Source organism: Phymastichus coffea, unplaced genomic scaffold (genome assembly GCF_024137745.1).
Source record: "Phymastichus coffea isolate CEN01 unplaced genomic scaffold, Cenicafe_Pcof_1.1 PCOF00017, whole genome shotgun sequence".
NCBI classification, from domain to species: Eukaryota; Metazoa; Arthropoda; class Insecta; order Hymenoptera; family Eulophidae; genus Phymastichus; species Phymastichus coffea.
In genome coordinates this window covers 4,937,501-4,957,660 of record NW_026706828.1, presented here as the reverse complement: position 1 = coordinate 4,957,660, position 20,160 = coordinate 4,937,501, and the positions used below count along the sequence as shown (strand labels likewise).

At 38.7% G+C, this 20,160-nt stretch overlaps 1 protein-coding gene across 3 annotated transcripts in view; it reads right to left on the bottom strand.

Annotated features, from left to right (window-relative positions):
- Positions 1-20,160, bottom strand: part of LOC131675196 (mediator of RNA polymerase II transcription subunit 16) — a 391,451-nt gene that overhangs the window by 68,841 nt on the left and 302,450 nt on the right. For all 3 annotated transcript variants that reach the window (XM_058954093.1, XM_058954092.1, XM_058954094.1), the window contains one exon: positions 14,739-14,848. In XM_058954093.1, the coding sequence (XP_058810076.1) occupies positions 14,739-14,848 (110 nt within the window). The remainder of the gene's footprint in view (positions 1-14,738; positions 14,849-20,160) is intronic.

Here is a 20,160-nt window from a genome sequence, read left to right as displayed (position 1 = left end):
TAACTCACATTTTATATATTCGCTGGATGTGCTAATTGTCATCCTACTCGATGAGATAATCCGTCAAGTGTCGCACTTAATCATCTTACTGCTTGGCGAATAATCTATTTGGGACCGTTATAAGCTTTGTACGTACGCGTGTGGCGCTCATTACTAAAAAAGGTTTATTGAAAATTGTCATGCCATCAACTTTATTCATTGTACCTACAAAATATAATACTTTTTAGATATATTAAGAAAAGCAAAGATATTTTCAATGATGCATGATTTGCCTCAAATGCAAGAAGTAATTATGTATCATAAGATTATTGCCAGCATAAAAAAAATATTAAAAGCTATGTAGTAAGTACAGTGCATTAGCTGAATATAATACGTATTTGAATCAATACTGACTGTTCACAAACGCGCCTTTCCCTTAGAAAAATTCGAAAGGGATTAACTCACGGTGAAAATTAAAATAATTGATGGTAGAGTAGTAGTGAAGTTGGTAGAAGTCAGATGAGTATGCCAGGAACAATCTCTTTGTTTTTCTTCTTCCCCGAAGAAAACCCTAGATGATGTGTCGCTTAGTCCTCTCGATGAATGCCTAATGATGGATTCCCGGTGGAGCCTAGTCTGGATGATGTTTTGACTGGATGGTCTGGAGAGATCCGTCTACTCTAAACCACTGTTAGAGTGAGAATTAGAATAATGACGACGATGCACCTACATTTATACAGAGGCCTGTAGCATAAGAGCGCTTTCTGATTCTTCCTTCAGTCTCATTGTAAGGAGGCGAAATTGGCCCGAAAAGTGTCGTCCCCATTCGACTATTTCTAGCATCTTAGAGGGATTGTGTGACGTCAATAGCTGGTAGAGACTTGATCCAATAAACAGATAACAAGTATCACAAGCAATCGTGTTGTGAGTTAACCAACTACAGGATTCGACTTGTTATTGAAGCACAATGTCAGAAAGGGGATGACGAAAAAAACATTTATATTTAATGTTTTCAAAACAGTGACGTCACTCTCTCTTCACCTTTGGCAACAAGGATTGACAAAAGAAAAATGCTGACTCGAACCACAGAAAACCAAAAGAACGAGAAAAACATCCCTGCAATTAAAAACAAGAAGAACGGCCTGAACAATGACATATTGATATACGATAAATATATGAGGTCTGTCCGGAAAGAATCGGGCCTACGTTTATATCTTCGCGCCATAGTGTTAGAGCGACCTCTACCGGACAGAAACGTCAATAGTAAAGCTCACGAATCTATTGGTTACTTACTGACATCTGCCGGACGTATAGTTCATGCGCAGCGTGTCTTTGTTTACAGTGCCTTTTTCGCGTTCGTCGGATTTTGATATTGTCAAAAATGACTGAAAAACAAGATCAACGAATTTGCATCAAATTTTGCTTTCAACTCGGAAAAACGAGTTTGGAAACTATTGAAATGATGCAAAAGGCCTTCGGAAGCGAGTGTATGAGTAAAACACGAATAAAAGAGTGGTATAAACGGTTCAAGGATGGTCGCACTTCTATCGATAGTGATTTCCGGCTGACCTTCGACGACAAAAACCGCAAATAATATTGAGCGGGTGCGACTTGCAATCGAACAAGATCGTCGTATGACTGTGCGGGAACTAGAAAAAGACCTTGGGATACCAAAAACTACCATTTCAGAAATTTTAACCGAAAATTTAGGAATGAAACGCGTGTGTGCGAAATTCATCCCAAAATTGCTCACAGCAGAGCAGAAGAACATTCGCTTAGAAATCGCTCTGCACAATCTGGAAATGGTCAATAATGATGATAATGTGCTTAGAAAAGTTGTTACAAGTGATGAATCATGGGTTTATGGTTATGATCCTGAAACAAAACAACAATCTTCACAGTGGAAGCATTCTAAATCGCCAAGACCAAAAAAAGCACGTCAAAGTCGGAGCAATGTTAAGTCAATGTTGATTGTTTTTTTCGATTATGAAGATGTTGTACATCACGAATATGTACCAACAGGTCAGACAATCAATAAAGAATACTACGTTCAAATTTTGAAACGTTTGCGTGATGCAGTAAGAAGAAAACGACCGCACTTTTGGGAATGTGGTGACTGGCTTCTCCATCATGATAATGCGCCAGCGCATTCATCCAATCTTGTGCAGCAGTTCTTGAGCAAATACAATATCGCATTGCTTCGACAACGTCCATACAGTTCCGACATAGCCCCTTGTGACTTTTGGCTGTTTCCAAAACTAAAAAACCCACTCAAAGGACACCGATTCGATGACAAAACAGCGGTTGAAAACAATGCCACGAGTGTACTTAAGGCTATCCCTAAAAGCGAGTTCCAGGACTGTTTTGAAAAGTGGGAACATCGATGGAACCGTGTTATTCAATTAAGTGGGGATTACTTTGAAGGATGCCACCCACCAGATGATAAAGAATAACGCTAGCACGAAAATATAAAGGTAGGCCCGATACTTTCCGGACAGACCTCGTACTAATCAACTGCAGCTGTAGTATTGAAATTCAAAGTCAATTTGTCCGATCTTTCAATGCAGTGTTCGTTATCTGTGAGTACAGTATTGGAATGTTTACATTAACGACAAATGTCTGTGATGATGCGTCATCACGTAAAAAGCCCGACCTACAATGCTGACGCAAAATCCTTTTCCAACAAGAGGACACGGACACCCGATCAGCTGATGCCATTAGCTCACATACGAGGTGTGTTCAAAAAGTAACGAGAATTTTTAAATTTCGCGGGTTTGGAGAGTCCGCTTGTATAAATTTTTTTTTATTATGTTGGTACACATGCCCCTGAAGTACGATAAAATTTTCAGCAATATTCATTGCTTACTTTTTAAGTGGCAGCCGCTAACGTTAGACGTGTTTTTCGAGCTCGGCGATTTTCGTTTGTGAAAAAAAATGGATCAAAGAATTTGTATTAAATTTTGCGTAAAAAATGAAATAAAGTGTAGTAAAGTTTGTCAAATGTTAACAAAGGCATATAGTGAGTCTGCTATGAGTAAAGCAAGGATTTATGAGTGGTATAAGCGTTTCCAAGATGGCCACGAAAAAGTTGAAGAAGACGAACGACCCGGACGCCCAAGCACATCAACAACCGATGAAAACGTGAAAAAAGTGAAAGAAATGGTTATGAACGATCGCCGAATCATAATCAGAGAAGTCGCTGATGATGTTGGCATATCAGTTGGCTCATGCCATCAAATTTTTTCGAATGTTTTGGGTATGAAACGTGTGGCAGCAAAATTCGTTCCAAAATTGTTGAATTTCGAACAAAAACAGCGGCGAATGGAAGTTGCTCAGGAGTCGCTAAATGAAGTCAATAACGATGCAGAAATACTAAAACGTGTTATAACAGGTGACGAAACATGGGTTTACGGATATGATGTCGAAACTAAGGCTCAATCGTCCCAGTGGAGGCATTCTGGATCGCCAAGACCGAAAAAGGCTCGACAAAAGCGGTCGAATGTGAAGGTTATGCTCACTGTGTTCTTCGATTTTAATGGCATAGTGCATTATGAATTCTTGCCACAAGGTCAAACAATCAATAAGCAGTACTACCTACAAGTTCAACGTCGTTCGCGTGAAGCAATCCGAAAAAAACGCCCGGATTTGTGGCAAAACAATTCATGGCTTTTGCACCACAATAATGCGCCTGCTCACACTTCATTGCTTGTTCGTGAATTTTTGGCCAAAAACGAAACTGTAACGATGCCTCAGTCTCCATATTCGCCAGATATGGCTCCATGTGACTTTTTTCTATTTCCAAAAATAAAGAGAACATTAAAAGGCCGTCGTTTTACAAGCATAGATGACATTAAAAGCGAATCGCTGAAAGAGCTAAAAGCTATTACAAAGATCGAGTTTCAAAAGTGTTTCGAGGATTGGAAAAAGCGTTGGCATAAATGTATTGTATCCGAAGGGGACTACTTTGAAGGCGACAACATTAATGTAGATGAATAAATAAATATTTTTTTCATAAAACGAAAATTCTCGTTATTTTTTGAACACACCTCGTAAGAGCATACGATTAGCCCCGAGGCCTCACGAAAAAAACACCTCTCAGGATCCGCCCAAATCGATGCGCACGATCCTTACACTCCCGGACACACACTACCATACACAGCAACCCGCACCGATATTCCCTCAGAAAGCCAGACGACGAAAAAGGTCGCAGCCGAGATCAGCTGATCCTACTGGGTAACACAAGTAGAGCACCGTACATACACATTAACACCACTGGCCGTCCAATTAGCACACTCGAAAGACTGTCGGAAACAAATACACACACGCACGATTCGCCTCACGCGTCCAGCGAAGTAACAGGAACAGAGGCAATGGGACGCGATGCTAATACGTGAGCCGAGCGGCGGCGATGCTGCAACGCGCTTGAGCTAGACCAAGAGAGAGGCAAACGAGCGTAAGAGTGCCAGTGAAACAACTGATAGGAGAGTGACCGAGCGCGAGAGAGGGGCAACCGAGCATGAGTGCGAGTAAAATGATCGATAGGAGAGCGATCGGGCGCGAATGCGGGGATAGCGTAGAGCGTGCGTGTAAGCGAGATAGACGATACCGATACTCATGTAGGGGTGACCGGTAGGGCTGACGAGCGTGTGCGCGTAAAAGATAAATGATAACGACGCAAAACTGACCAACGCGCGCGGCTAGACCGACCAATGATAAGTAGGATAAGGGTAGATTAACGAATAAGGTAAAACCGACGCTATCTAGCCGACAAATAAGGTAATTAGGCGTCAAGACCCGACCAGTAATAAAATTGCGCGGGCTAAAATACTAATATAGACGGCGCTGATAATCGGCTTGGCAACAATTTAGACCAGTGAGATAAAGACCCGCGGCCGTAAGGGGAGGTAATCAAGGAGAAGCGACGCGATGCCGCGAAACGCCGCGGCAGTAGCAATGGAGCAGTGTAGAGTAGCAGCGGAACGGCTTTACGGTGAACAGTGTAGTGCAGCAGATAAGTGACAAAGGAAAGTGTAGTAAGTAGCAAATCCACAGCAATCAGTAGCAGTAAATAGCAAATCTGCAGCAATCAGCAGTAGCAGTAGCCAATCCGCAGTAACCAGACAAATGATTAGCAGTAGGCGGGCAACAAAGAGTGAGTACCCCTTTTCTTTGTCTTATTTATTTCGCGCTCGTCCGCAAACCCGACCGCCATCAATCGACCAGTGCCGCATGACCTTCTCGCGACCACCGAATTTACTCGCGCATTAACGGGTGTGCCGTCTGACCTTCGTGCGAACACCGATTTACCCGCACACAAACGGGACCATTCCGTGGCCATCTGTTGTTATAATCTTCCTGCAATTATCTTCGCTTCCCCATCGATTTTCGACACAAGGCGTGCTCACCGCGAAGGCAGATCACGATCGCGTCGCGGTGCGCCACTCGCGAAATTTGGTAGAATTCGGACATTAGATAGACCGCTGTGGGTAGACACCGTCGTCAACCGGAGAATTGACCTAGGGCTGACCGCGGGAACTGACCATAATTGCTTAATAAATGATAATTTCCGGTAATAAGTTGTTATCTCTGATTTAACCTTGTCAAGACTCCGCATTCCCCCGTAGCTAACGTGGTCGGATTTTGCGAAACCGGTTAATGCATTCGACGCCGAGATGCTATTTCGTGTGCATGAGAGATTGAGCCCCCCCCCTTACCACTCTTCACCGTTCCCGGATTGCGGATATGGCGCCTTGAGACGCCGCTCCGAAGACCCGCTTCTGAAGAGAGTCCCTGCTCCGACATTTTTGACTAGCCGCTGCCCGCACTTCTTCTCCCACGTATATTAGGTCTTCGCGCCCCTTTTGTTACACTTATAGGTGGTCCACAAGGCCAGTGCGTAAAGAAGAGAATCAGCGACTCAACATTCAGCGATCACAACCAGCCGATGTGCAGCTCTACCCACCCTCCTAACGCGAGGACTGTAGCTGATGCCCAATTACAAAAATTAAAGCTGCAACGATTGGCTGACTGCGCCGCTGGTGGCAGTTGAGGCCGGAAGAACAAATTAAATAATTTTTCCATCTCTCTCTTCCCATCAGATAACATAAAAAGTCATGTCTAGTCCATAAGGTTGTATCCAGTAGAGATAGAATACTTCTGCACGGCTTGCAAAACAATTGATGGGCAATAGTGCAACATGCTCTGAATCTTTGCATTCTTTTTCTTAATCTTGCAGATTAGTTTTCAAATTTTTGGTTCCATAAATATTTCAGAGATTTCTACCAGTTTCTTAATGTTTCAATCGAAGATTCTATTTATTTTCTGTGATTAGAGTGCCTTTCCACTAAAACTATTTCGCTTTCCCTTTCGGCATGTTAATAGACATATATGTAAACGCAGCTGTTTTCTGTTTTTTCGCGAGCAACCACATGGGTGACTAGCACTATACACACATACGTGCACACAAGCCAACGAGACGCAACGTTGCCAGATCAATTACCAATGTAGTTAACCTAAGTGTTTAACTTTCTATTGACTAGACGGGTAGGTGCTTTACTCCCTTAACGTTCGATAATTCGAATTAATTACTGTAATTAAAAGTTTGCTTACTTTATAGATATTTTGGCTCTCGAAATCAGGCACTATTTCAACAATGAACAATGGCATAAGGAGTTTCGAAAAATGATATTGCATATTACAGATTCTTAATACTTTATGCCTATATATTTCTATGGAAGTGTTTAATTCTTTGAGAATAATTGAAGACTGTAAATTACTTAATATTATTTTGAAACTTTCACCTTGTTTACACTGGTATATTTGGAATTACACGTTTCTTTCTCTTAATGAGCTAACGATTGGTAGGTATTGATTATGTGTAGGTAACGATTGGTATTTTTCTGTGGTTGATGGTTGAATTTTAATTTTGTTTTGTTCCAATACTTTTATTATGACTTTTGCTACTTCATTTAATAAAGCTTTCAATGAACGAATATCCTTTACGTTGTGAAAATTTTCGTTTTTTTCAAATGTTCATAGCACTTTAATCTAACATACGAGTAAGTTCAAATCATAGAAAAAAATGCACATGAAAGAAAATATTCCTTTTTCTATGTAAAATACTGTGGAATTTTCTCAGATTTTTGTTTCGAAAAAAAAGTTTTTCACCTTTTTTTCTATAGTTAGAAAAAAAATTGTATTTATATGGCTGTATATATACAGGGTGTCCCATTTTAAAGGAACCACCCTGAAATTTTCGACGGTTGGCGTTGTACAAAAAAATTGTTCAGACAATAGTTGTTTGGGACAATGGGGGCAACATTTCTGTGAAATCCGATTTGACCTTGAGATTTATTTTCAAGGTCATTTGAAGGTTAAAGTCATTTTTTGAATAGGAACCCATATTTTTGATCCCGGATTTGGAAAGAGCGGAAAATTCTACGTTTAGATAACGTATTATGTGTGGGGTTCGGTTAACCCCCCCCCCCGGCCTAAGGTCACGTAAGGGTCAAATTTATGATTTTCTTCATCTATGCACAGGTATGATCGGGCAAGGGTAGAGCGCAGTGAGAGAGAGGGACGGAAGATAGGGGAGAGCCAGCGAGTCGTCGGTAGACCTGCGCACGCATCTCGCTGGCGAGAAGAGAAAAAATCGGCAGTAGCTGTTGGATAGCCCGACGGACCGCCGCGCCCACACCTCTTTCCATCGGTTTCTTCTGGTATTTGTGTTTTCCCAGTTCCCGCGCCCTCGCCGAGGACTTTTTCGTGGATACGTGCCCGGTGTGCGGATTGACGGTTTTCTCGTGTGTTTTCCGCGAGTGCAGCGAGGCCGGCACCGGTGCACGTGGGCAACCGGTGAGATGACGCGGGTGTGTGCGCGCGTGCGGCCATTGTGTAAACCACGGTGAGTGTGGCCTTCTCTCTAGCCCACCACGGAGGACGAGGCACACACACACTCACTCATCGTTCGCTAGTCCACACACATACATATATCCCGAGGCTTCAATCACAACACAACAGTACAACAACGACGACAACGAAACAACAACAACAGCAAAGTAACAATAGAACAACATCAGAACAAGACACACACGCAAACAACACGAACATCGCTTACCACGATTAATCGAAACCTGGTAGCGAGAGAACGTTCACAAAGGAGTTTCTTTGTTTCCGCAGTTTGCCCTCTTCGACGAGACCAAGGACGAGCGGAGTGATTTGGAGTCAGCGGTAGGCAAGGTCGGTGCGGTGTTTTCTCTCTATCTCTCTCTCTCTCTCTCTCACTATGCGAGGCGTCAATTAAACATCGCGCAGCTCGGCAGCTCTGCCGGCTGCGAGTCTACGACTTTAATTTGTCCGATCGGTTTGCTAATCTGTATGCGAGCGTGTTTCTCTTAGACTATTTTTCCTTGATCGGGTAATCAGCGGTTCGGTGATTAGCCTTGCAGCTGATCCGCTGTACGCTCGAGCCTACTTTGAATTACAGTGGTGATATTATTATTTTGAAATTTCTTGAGTTTGTATTAATGTTCTTTTGTATTTTCTTGATTTTGTATTATTATTATTATTTTGTATTTTCTTTATTTTGCATTCTTTTATGACTTTGTATTTTCTTTCATTTGTATTCTTTTTCTTTTATGATTTTGTATTTTTCCTTTATTTAGATTTTCTGATTATTTGTTCGCGGGTAAAATTTAGCAGCTTTTGTTTCTTTCATTGTTACCATTAAAGTTGTTGTTATCTCGAACCTGACAAAATCAATCTACCCGCAATCGCTCCTGATCCCGTGTTCGATGATCCACGTGCGATTAACGCGCGTGCTCGACGCGTTATCCAGTCGTGAGAACGTTTCTGCTTCCCGAATCCTCTCGTTAAATAATTTGCTCCATCCATAGAAGGACCACCGAAATTCTCCGTTACAGTATTAAAATGAAAGACAAATTATAGTTAGTTAGTAAGTTTATTTATTTACAACTTATATTTTACATTTGGTTTACATTTCTTAAATTTCTATTTGTGTCTCGTATCCAGTTTGTGTAGTTGATTATGTATGTATTTTATGTGTGTGAGTGCGTGCGTGCGTGTGCGTGTGTATGTGTTGTGTAAATATGCGCCTTTGTAGGTGTGTCTGCAACTCTTGTGTCCCTGTCTTCTGCGCCTGCCTGTTCCTCTTTTCTTCTCATTTTTCTTCTGATTAATCATCTCTTCCTCTCTCTCTCTCCAAGATCTGCCTTTTCCGCTCTTCTGTTCTCTTTTCAGCTTTTCCTTTATTACTTTCTTTTGCCTTTTCACCTTTGCCTTTCCTTTGCTTTTGCTCTCCTTCTTGCTAATCATTTCATCTATCTTTCTTCTTGTTAAGGCTTTGACACCTTTTTCTTGTTTCCTATTGCTCCCTCTGCCTTTCCTTTCCTCAACCTCACTTATTTTTCCTTAGTATCTTATGATTTGCCTTCTAGTTTACCTTTTTCTTTCGCTTCTTCGATTCTTCTTTTTTCCATTTTGCTCCATCCTCCAATACCTGCTTCCTCTCGCTTGTGTAGTTGCTAGTACTTGTGTTTTGTGTGTGTGTGCATGTGTATGTTTATGTTTGCGTATGTGTGCGTGTTTTGTGTGTATGTATGTGTGCGTGTTTTGTGTGTATGTGTGTGTGGGTGTATGTGTGTGTATGTAGATGTGTCTGCGAGTCTTGCTTCTCTGTCTTCTGTTTCCGTCTCTCCTTAGGGTCTTGCAGTTTCGTCCTCTTGTTTTTCTTTTTCTTTCTTTGCTTCGTTTCTTCTTCTTTTCCATTTTATCTCCATCATCCACGCTATCTTTTCTTTGCTTCCTATTATTATTTTTTCCCATTCTTCCCCTTCTTTTCTACTTTTTTCACATTTTTCTACCATGTGCTTCCAATTTTCTTCCTCTTTCATACACATTCTGCATCTCTTATTTTCTTCTTTTTCCCAATACCTGCTTCCTCTCGTTTCATTACCTAACCTAAACCTTTCCCTTATTTGCAGGCCTTTTATTCTTCGCTCTCCTTGAATTTCCTTTAACCTATACCTTTTCATTTCTTCTTTCAGCTCTTTCCACTCGTTTATGTATCTTGATTTTTCTAGCTTTTCTTCTAATTCTTTTTCATCTTTTTTCTTCAGCTCATCTCTTATTTCTTCCCAAAACTCTTCCCTCATTTCATCTCCCTCTTTTCTCTCTCTGTATATTTTACTTTTTTCCAGCCTTTCCTCTCTCTCCTCCCTCTTACCCTTTTTATCTTTTTCATTTCTTTCCCTTTTCTTTAATTCTCTCCATGCTTCTTTTCTTATTGAGCCATCTATTTCTTCTCTTATTTTGTTTTCATACTTCATTGCTCTTTCTAATGCTGTTTCTTTCATTTCTTGTCTTCCTGTTTCCCATCGTATTAGGTAACTTGGCGTGTTTCTATCTAATCCTAATACCCACTTTATGTATTTTAGTTGTAGTCTCTCGATTTCCTCATATCTCTTTCATCCCCAGATTTCTGCTCCATACATAATCACGCTTTTCGCCAGAGCATCGAACAGGTTCATCTTTAGCTCCCAGTTTTCTCTAAATAACTTTTCTCCTAGCCCCCATAACTTTCCGAGTCCCATATTTATTTTCCCTTCTACTTTCCATATCTGCTTTTTATTTCCGTTATTTCTGCTTATCACATACCCTAAGTAGTTGTACTCTTTTATCATCCCTATCTTCTCATCTTCCCATTCGAATTCTTCTTCCTTCCCCCTTCCTCCTCCTCTCCTGCATTTCATAATCTTTGATTTTCCTACATTTAACTCTAGCCCCCTTTCTTCCAGGTATCTTTTTAATTTTTTCAGCATTGCTTTCATTCCACTTTCACTCTTTGCCATCATCACTATATCATTTGCGTATCCTAATCTCCATATTTTCTTCCTTCCATCACTACCCCTCCTTCTTGCACCTGCTTGATCTTCACTTCCAGGTCGGCGAAGGCAAGATTAAATAGCGTGGCGCTCAAAGGGCACCCTTGCCTTACGCCTTTGTAAGTCTCAAACTTCCCAATTATTTCTCCTCCAACTTTTACATTACTCCCTGTTTAATTGTATATTTCTTCTATTCTTTTCCTAATTTTTCTATTTATCCCTTTCTCTTTCATTGTTTCCGTTATTTTCTTCCTCTTTATTTTATCAAAAGCGGCCTTCATGTCTGCAAAGAATAAGGACAGTTTTCCTCCTTTTTCCCTTATTTCCTTTCCTATTATTGTTTTTAATATAAATATAGCGCCCATTGTTCCTCTTTTCTTCCTAAATCGCATCTGCGTATCACTTAGCGTTTCTTTAGCTTCTAGTTCTCTTTCCAGCTTTTTTCTCAGTATTTCCGCCTATATTTTATATCCCGTATCCATCAGCGTTATTCCTCTATAGTTTCCTACTTCTTCTTTCCTCCCTTTCTTATATATTGGTACTATTATTCCCTTCCTCCACTATTCCGGGTATCCTTCTCCGTTCCATATTCCATTTAAGCATTTTGTCATATCTTTTATCAAGCTTTCCGTGCCTTCCACCCACGCTTCATTTGCTATACCATCTTCTCCTGTCGCCTTTTTCTTTTTCATTTTTCTTATTACCTCTTTTACTTCTCTTTCTTTGATTTCTTCACCTTCCTCTCCTTCGCTGTCTTCGGTTTCTTCCCCTTTAATTTCTTCCTGTTCATTCTCTCCCAATTGTTCCTTGAAATGCTTCATCCATTCTTCTTTTCCTATATTTTCGTCTAATCCAATTCTTTTCTTCCTATTGCCATTCACTTTATCCCAGAATTTTCTTCTCGTCTTATCTGTTCTTATTTCTTCTGCCACTCTTTTCCCTTCATCTTCTTTTGCTTTTCTTATTTCCTCTCTGTATTCTATCTTTACTTCTAGGTATTTGCCTCTGTCTCCTTCCCCTTTTTTTACCTTATTTAACTCTGTCATCACCCTAACTCTTTTTATCCTATATTCTTCTCTCCATCAGCTTTTTTTCAATCCTTTCTTTTCCTTATCTTCTTTTTTACAACTGCGTTCTTCACTCTATTTTTTATATCTTTCCATTTATCTGTTCCCTCTATTGCGTCTATCCATCTCTGATACTCCCTTATACCTTCTTCACTCCAGTCGTCTATCATTCTTTCCTCCTCTTCTTTTCTTTCTTCCGCTATTTTGTCTCCCAGTTCCACCTCTATTGGTAAGTGGTCCGACTTTACCCTCTCCTTTATTTGAACCTTTTTTATCGCCTCATCACCTTCCTCGTTACCTACTACATAGTCTATCGTTGACATTCCTCTCGCTCCTATATATGTTATTTCTCCCTCTTCATCTCCTTCTTCTCTCCCATTCGTTATCACTAAGCCCATTTCTCCTAGCCATTTTATCATTTCTTCTCCCTCTGCGTTTAACACTTTATCCTTGGCCTTAATTTCTTCTAGTTTTTCTTCTGTCTCCCATTCCCTTCCTTCGGTTCCTGTTCTTGCATTGAAGTCTCCTCCTATAATTATTGTTTTTCCTCTGTTCTCTTCTATCTCTTCACTTAGGTATTCATAGTTTTCCTTCTTCTCATGTTGCATATACAGCGATGCTATCATGTATTCCCTCCCTCCGATCTTTATTTCTCCTACTATTACCTCACTTGTCCTTTCTTTCTTCCATTCTACCTTAATTATCCCTTTCCTCTCTCTTACCGCCATTATTCCTCCCCCTATTTCTATCCCCCTCCTTCCTTCTCTTCTTGAGTCCCTCCACTCTATGCTGTACCCTTTCAGTTGTTTCTCCACACCAGATCTTGCACCTTGCCTCTTCACCCAGGTTTCCGTTAGCCCTATTATGTCGAATTCCCTAACATATTCCCAGTCGTCTTCCTCCATGCTCCTCACACCTGCCATGTTCCAGAATAGTATTTTTATTGCCTTTCTCCCCTCTCTCTCCCTTCTCTTCTCTCTCTCTCTCTCTTTTATCCCTATTGTTTTCTAAACCCTTCCACTCATTTTCCTACCATTTTTCCCTCTCTCTCGCTCCACCACCATTCTTCTTCCTCTGATTTCACCCCGTTATGCCACATCTTTACCTCTTTACCTTTACTTCTTATTTCTTTCGCTTTCCTTCTTACTTCCTCTCTTATCCTTCTCTGCTTCCACGTCCAGTCCTGATCTATGTATATCTTTTTCTGTGCCAAATTCTTTTTCTTCTTCATAATTCCTTCTTTTTGTTCCCATGACGCGCATCTAATTTGCCACATGTTTTTTCTTCTTTCTCTCCGCTCATCTCTCTCCGTTGTTCCTCCTATTCTTCTCAGATTCACTATCTCTCCTTTCATTTCTAGTACCTCCCTTAACCAGACCTCAGCCTCTCCCTTCTTTTCCCATCTTAACTCACCCTCTAAGTCTGTTACTATTATATTGTTTATCCTACTTTCCCTATCCATTTTTTCTCTCGTGTGCTCTAATTCTTCCTTATTGCCTACTTCTATTCCTCTTTGCTTCTTGTTTCCTCCTTCTATGCTTTCTTTTAGTTTCACGCACTCATCTTCCAACTAGTCCATCCTCTCTTCCCATTTTTCCTGCAGTTTCTTTTCTCTACGTTCCGCTTTTTCCCTTTCTTCTTTCGTCTCTTTCTTTCTTTCTTCTCTCTCTCTCTCTCTTGTTCTTTCCTCACTTTTCCTATTTCCTTCTCCCACCTTTCTTCTTTTCTTTTCCCCTCTCCCTCCATTCTTTCCATTTTTCTCATTATTTCTTTAAACATTTCTGTCCATTCTTTCCTTTCCTCCTCCCATACCTCTCTTAATTCCCTTATGTCTGTCCGTATCTTTTCCATTATTTCTTCTGCACCACTACTTTTTCCCGCTTCTCTTAACGTGTTGTCCAATCCTTCTCCCACCTCCCCATCCATCTCGCTTCCCTCGCTCTCACTCTTGCATCTCTTTGCCTCTTTCATTTCTCCTCTATTATTCTCCCTCAGCCCCTCCCCGCTTTCTCTCCCCCTCACCACCTTTACTCTTTTCTTCTTTTCCTCCTCTGGGCCTTTCTTATCCAACCTTCCACCTTTATCTCTTAATTTTTCTGTTGTCACAAATCTTTCCATCCTATCCCGTACGCCTTAGTTCTACTCTCTATAATTACCCGTGATCCCACCTTTATTCCCTGTCTTACCTTTTCTGTCTCTGCCTTTACTTCTTACCGCCCCTCCTCTCTGCCTGCCTTTCCCGCTTTCTGATTTTCTCTCTTAACCTCAATTTTTATTTTTTTCTTTATTCCTTTCTCTCTGCTTTTTCCTGCTCTTCTCCAGGCCTCTCTCTCTCTCTTCTCCACTCCTCCTCCACCGCCACGCTCTTTTCACCTCTAATTCTCTCCTCAAACACTTTTCCTCTTTGACTTTATCACCAAAACTCGCGCTCACATCCAAGATACGTCCACACTCCCCTCGAGTGAAATCTAACCTCTCGAAAGACAAATTATAAATAAAATTGGTGCAATAAAAAAAAACTTGATTCTAAATGCTATGTCAGTGTTCGAAAGAGAATTATACGTTAATTATTTTTAACAAGGGATTTATAGTGAAATGAAATGTACAAATTATTTGATTTTTAGTAAATATTTCTAAAAAATTAATAATGATAATTGAAATATTATATAAATATGAAGTTCATATGTTAGTACCTTAATAATTGTTAATTATGTTATATTATGAGCCTAAAAGACAAATATGATTCAATGATTTAACTGAAATAAAAAGTATTAGCAAAATATATTCTTACCTGTAAAGGAACATTCTGATAAAACAAGATAGGAGTTGCAATGGCAGTTATACTATTTGCTTCTTGTACTTGAGGGATCATTATTTGATTAGGTAAGAGACAACAATCATCTAAAATACATAACGCAATCAATCCGTTATAAAAGAAAAATCACTTTATTTTAGATCCTAAAATTTAGACATTCAAATTCAACAAAAATATTGGATTTCTGTAATTATATAAACGCTGTTGCTAAATGAAGGAAATGAAAATTGTCAGTTCATGTATGTTATATATTTAATTTTATAATAAAATTAAAGACAATTTTAGAATTTTGTCCTAGAAACCGTCTGCAGCATTATATCACAATATATAAATAATCATTACATGTACAGTTTCGTGCATAAGTTAGTTCCCACCCTATACTAAAATTATCCAGAATTCAAAATTTTCTAGCTCTGTATATAATGGGCATAGAAAAACTTGCGGGGCTGATTTTAAAGAATTAAACAATACGAGGGGGGTCAATAAGTCTTTACAAAAAGGAAAAAAAGTTTTGCGTATGTAATTTTTTTTTATTTTTCAACATAATCTTCTTGAAGGTCGATAAATTTTATTAAACGGCCTTCCAGTTTTTTTAAGCCATCAGAAAAATATGATTTCTGAAAACCCTCAAAATAGGCATTTGTTTCGGCGATAACTTTTTCATTCGACATGAATCGTTGTCCGGCAAGCCATTTTTTGAGGTTAGGAAATAAGAAAAAGTTATTGGGAGCAAAATCAGGCGAATATGGAGGATGGTCAATTGATTCGAACTTTAAATCGTTAATTTTTGCCATCGAAACTGTACAAATATGAACTCGAGCATTGTCTTGAAGAAACAGGCATTTTTTTTTGTTCAAGTGAGGAAGTGTTTCTCTGATTTTTCTTTCAGCTAACCTAATAATGACGCATAATAAAGGCAACGATAGTAAAGTCAGCTGGCAAGATTATGGTCAAGGTTTTCTGGGATGCGTATGGAAACAGTTCTGTAAAATTTTACACGAAAAAAATACTAGGAAAATACAGTTTTACCCCTATTAAATCTAAGAGTTGAAACCCTTATTATCGAAACCTATATGCTGTTGTTGCGTTTTTCATGGCAATTCCTTTCCATTTTGTTTTATTAAAAAATGTTGAATAGAACCGAAGATATTGAAAAAAATGTGATTTTAAAGGTGACTTTCGAGGGTGGTTTTCACCTCCTTAAAGTGCATATCCGCCGATAAAAAAAAAATACGTGTCTTTTATGTTTTGATGCACTATAACATATCTCAGTATTATTGAAATCGGAGAGGGACACTTGGCGTACTTTCCTTGTTAGACAAAGAACCTACATTTACGCAAATGGCAAATGTAACCTTTACCACAATAATTACAAAAAAACGCAAACAAAAATCACTCAAGATTGTAATATAATTACCATAATAACAAATGATATAATAAAAGTACAAACAAATAAAATATGCAATATCCAGCCAAAAAAACATTACAAAACATGTAGATGATTGCAAAAATCTAAATCAAATAGGTTTTAAACATATTAATTTTATAAAAGTAATGCAATATGAAACAGAATCGATAATATACACTGCCGGCCAAAAGTTTGGAAACACTGCGTTCGGATTTCGAAATATGTATTTTTCCAGGAGTTTTGCCTCGAAAAAAGTATTTTTTGCTCATAATGACACAGAATCAAGCCTTTCCAGGTAACTTGAGGGTTAAGGTTTTAGATAAAAGTAGTATGAACTTAGAATTTTTGCCAGTCCGTTTGTTTTCATAATATTGACGATATGAGAGTTTATTATCGATGAGAAATTTATTGTGATGTTCTACTTTTGTTTCCTTTTTTGGCTTTAAACTTTTATCCATATTACTTTGGTTTGTCAGTATTGTTTTTTTATAAGTCTTGTATTTGATTTCCCTCATTTGAGTCAAAACTGTAAGCGTCTTTAAGTTGTCTCGAATATTTTTTTTTATTTAGGAATTTGTAAAAGTTTTGGCTTACATATTTATATTATACGGCTCAGTCATGGGAAAACGTAAAGAAATTCCACTTGAAAAAAGGGGAGCTGTATTGGCATTACATAATGAAGGTATCTCATATCGTGAAATTGCCAAAAAATTGAAAATTTCATTGAAAGGTGTGCATTCAACGATCAAAAGATTTGAAGACACGGGTAATCATCACGATCGTCCTCAAACCGGACGTCCAAAAGTAACTACTTCTCGCGAAGGTAAGCATATAGTGGTTACCAGTAAACGGAATAGACGGTTAACAGCTCCCGAAATATGCGCAGACATCAACAGAAGTCGTGAAAAACCGGTTTCACTAACAACTGTAAAAAGAAGATTAAACGCTGCCGGACTCAAAGGATGTGTTGCAGTGAAAAAACCATTACTACGTAAAGAGAATAAAAAGAAAAGACTACAATGGGCTAAAAGGCATCGAAACTGGACGATGGATCAATGGAAAAATGTGCTCTGGAGTGACGAATCCAAGTATGAAATATTTGGCTCTCGACGTAGAATTTATGTGAGAAGAAGTGCGTCCGAAAAAATGACACCTCAGTGTATAGTGCCTACTGTGAAGCATGGAGGTGGCTCAGTGATGGTGTGGGGATGTTTTTCTGGCCATGGAACCGGAGATTTAGTGAAAATTGATGGAATAATGAGAAAAGAGCAATATAAAAATATTCTCGTTCGTCATGCGATTCCCTCTGGATTAAGAGGACCCGGCCGTGGTTTTGTCTTCCAGCAAGACAACGACCCAAAACATACGTCGATCCTCTGCCGCAGTTATTTAGAGCAAAAAAAAGCTGATGGTGTCTTGGAAAATATGACATGGCCGCCGCAATCACCAGACCTCAACCCGATCGAACTTCTGTGGGAAGATCTCGATCGAAAAATAAGAACATGTTGTCCAACATCCGCTGGAGACTTATGGGAGAAGCTAAGAGAGGCGTGGGCTTCTCTGGAACAGGAAACTTTGGACAAACTTATCGAAAGAATGCCACGGTTGGTGAGAGCAGTCATCAAAAGCAAGGGTGGATTTTTTGATGAAAAAAAAATCTGATATATTAATACCTTTTCTTTATAGACTTTTGTATTTTTCTTTTTATGTCTAGATACACTTTTTCTTGTTGTCTAGATATATTTTTTCTTGTTGTAAAATATACATTTTTTGTTGTTATACTATGTTTCAAACAAGTGAATCAATAAATTTCCTAATTAATTCATGAATACATATTTTTTCAACACTGTTTCCAAACTTTTGGCCGGCAGTGTACAATAGTGTATTATTGTATAAACCTGTCAAAACATTTTTTGATATAATGGATAATATGGCTGGAGTTAATAATATGCAAACTAATGTAACAAAAGTTGCTCTTGGAAAACCGATACTGTTACCAAACTGTCATAGAATAACATGCCGGGACATTAACTACCTTAGTAACAACCTAGCAATCCTTTAATTTTATAGAGATTTACAAGGTAAACAAACTTTTACTAAATCAATTTATTCACTTAAACTCCAACTGAAACACAAAAATATAGTTATTATAGATATCGTTTTCACATCTCCTTGCAAGTGTACAACAGATATACAACATAAAAAATGTTTCCACGCTATAAAGTAACATGTGAAAGAAATATATTTATAAGTGATAGGAAAACAATTATAGATTATCGTACAACAGCCAGAAACATGCTGATAAAATTCTGATGAAGAATATAAACCAAGTGTATTTACCATATTTAGTCGCTTGTTTACCATGGTAGTGAAAATTACCATCGTATAGGCACGCAATAAAATAACTTTATTAGTATTAGTTTAGTAGTTATATTATTAGATTAAGTGTTTAGTTTATTTCAGACCAGCAAACAGGAAATCAATTTCGTCTGCTGGGTTGCAATATTATTTTGTAACGTACTTGTATATATATTACTATTTTGTAATATATGTAAGATGCTCTGATTAATAATAGTAAATAAATAAATAACAATATTAATAATAATAATGATAAATTTTTATCTCGTTTAATGTCAATCATATAAATAAATCGAATGAGCTAGCATTTCTCTACAGTCATCTTCAGCCCAACTTCGAGGAAGGCATGTTGCCGATAAATTACGTCGCGCACTGTAAAGTTTCTGACGTTAATCCGCCGATACTTTTAATAATTAGTTCGCAGATTATTTGGAAAAATGGAAAAATTAAAAGAATTGTGTGACAGAGCATCCTTTGTGGGGAATGTTTCGGAAATCGTGTGCATACCGGAAATTCGGGGAAGCAATTTATTTGAAATTAAGCTGTAGGCAGTTGCGCTTGAATTCGGGTTCCAAGATCGTGAAAGAGAAAAGGACGCGGCTCACCAGAAAATTAGATTATGCGAAGGGCAGACCGTTTTCTTATTGTTATCGAGACACGGATTCACACGGCGTATGAATCCGAGCGAATGCTGTGTATATTTTGGTAAGCGTTCGCGTAGTAAAGCGTATTAAAGGCGAGCACGCTAGCTTTAGCATGATTTTTTTCTTTTTAATGATTGATGGAGTAGAGTGTGTGTTTGATTGTAAAGTGTGTGCTGGTTTTGTTTTGTGTGTGAATTTTATTTAGTAAATTTTACTTATTGTGTTGAGTCAGGGCTCAGTCACAGGTTGTAATATCTTATCGGAATTCCAACCGCCAGAGAGTAAGGTCAGATGTAACAGTATCACGTGGGCAGGTACTAGTTAAGATGCCCTTCGCGTATCATAGCGGCGTCAAGAAATTTTATATGCTAAAGAATAGTAGGATGAGAGCACTCAAGAAAAAGATCAACGAAACCGAGCCGTCGCAGCTCATTAAATTGATGAGCCGTCGACGTTTGAGCATCGAAAAATCGGGGTCTAAGATATTGCAATGTTTGCAAAAAAGAAAAAAAAAAGTACTTCTGAAATTCAAAGCTACTAGCGGTTTATACAGAAATTTTACGATGTGTGCACTTTAATTAGTATATAAGGAGCGTGGTTGCTCGACTTTGTACAGTTCAATTTTGACTTGTAATTTATAATGTTTGGATTTTTAAGGAAGTGTCATTTGATGGTCTGCGTAAGTATTTTACAAATTGATTGTGGTTCTTGTTACTTAGTTTCTATTTTTTTTTCTTATTCGTTGTTATTATTATCATTATATATTTTCCTTTGTCTAGTTTGCGGATTGGCAGCATTCCCGTGCGGTAAAGAAAGCCAGACGGGAGGGCTTGCCTTTACCAGTCGCGCCTAAGCCCGGGACCCGAAAATATGTGAGAATAGATGTAAGTGTTTTACAGTGTATATTTGTATATTGGTGTATTGATATATCTGATTAATTTGTTTCTTGTTTGCTTGTAGTTTCAGATATGGAAATTAGTGCTACTCT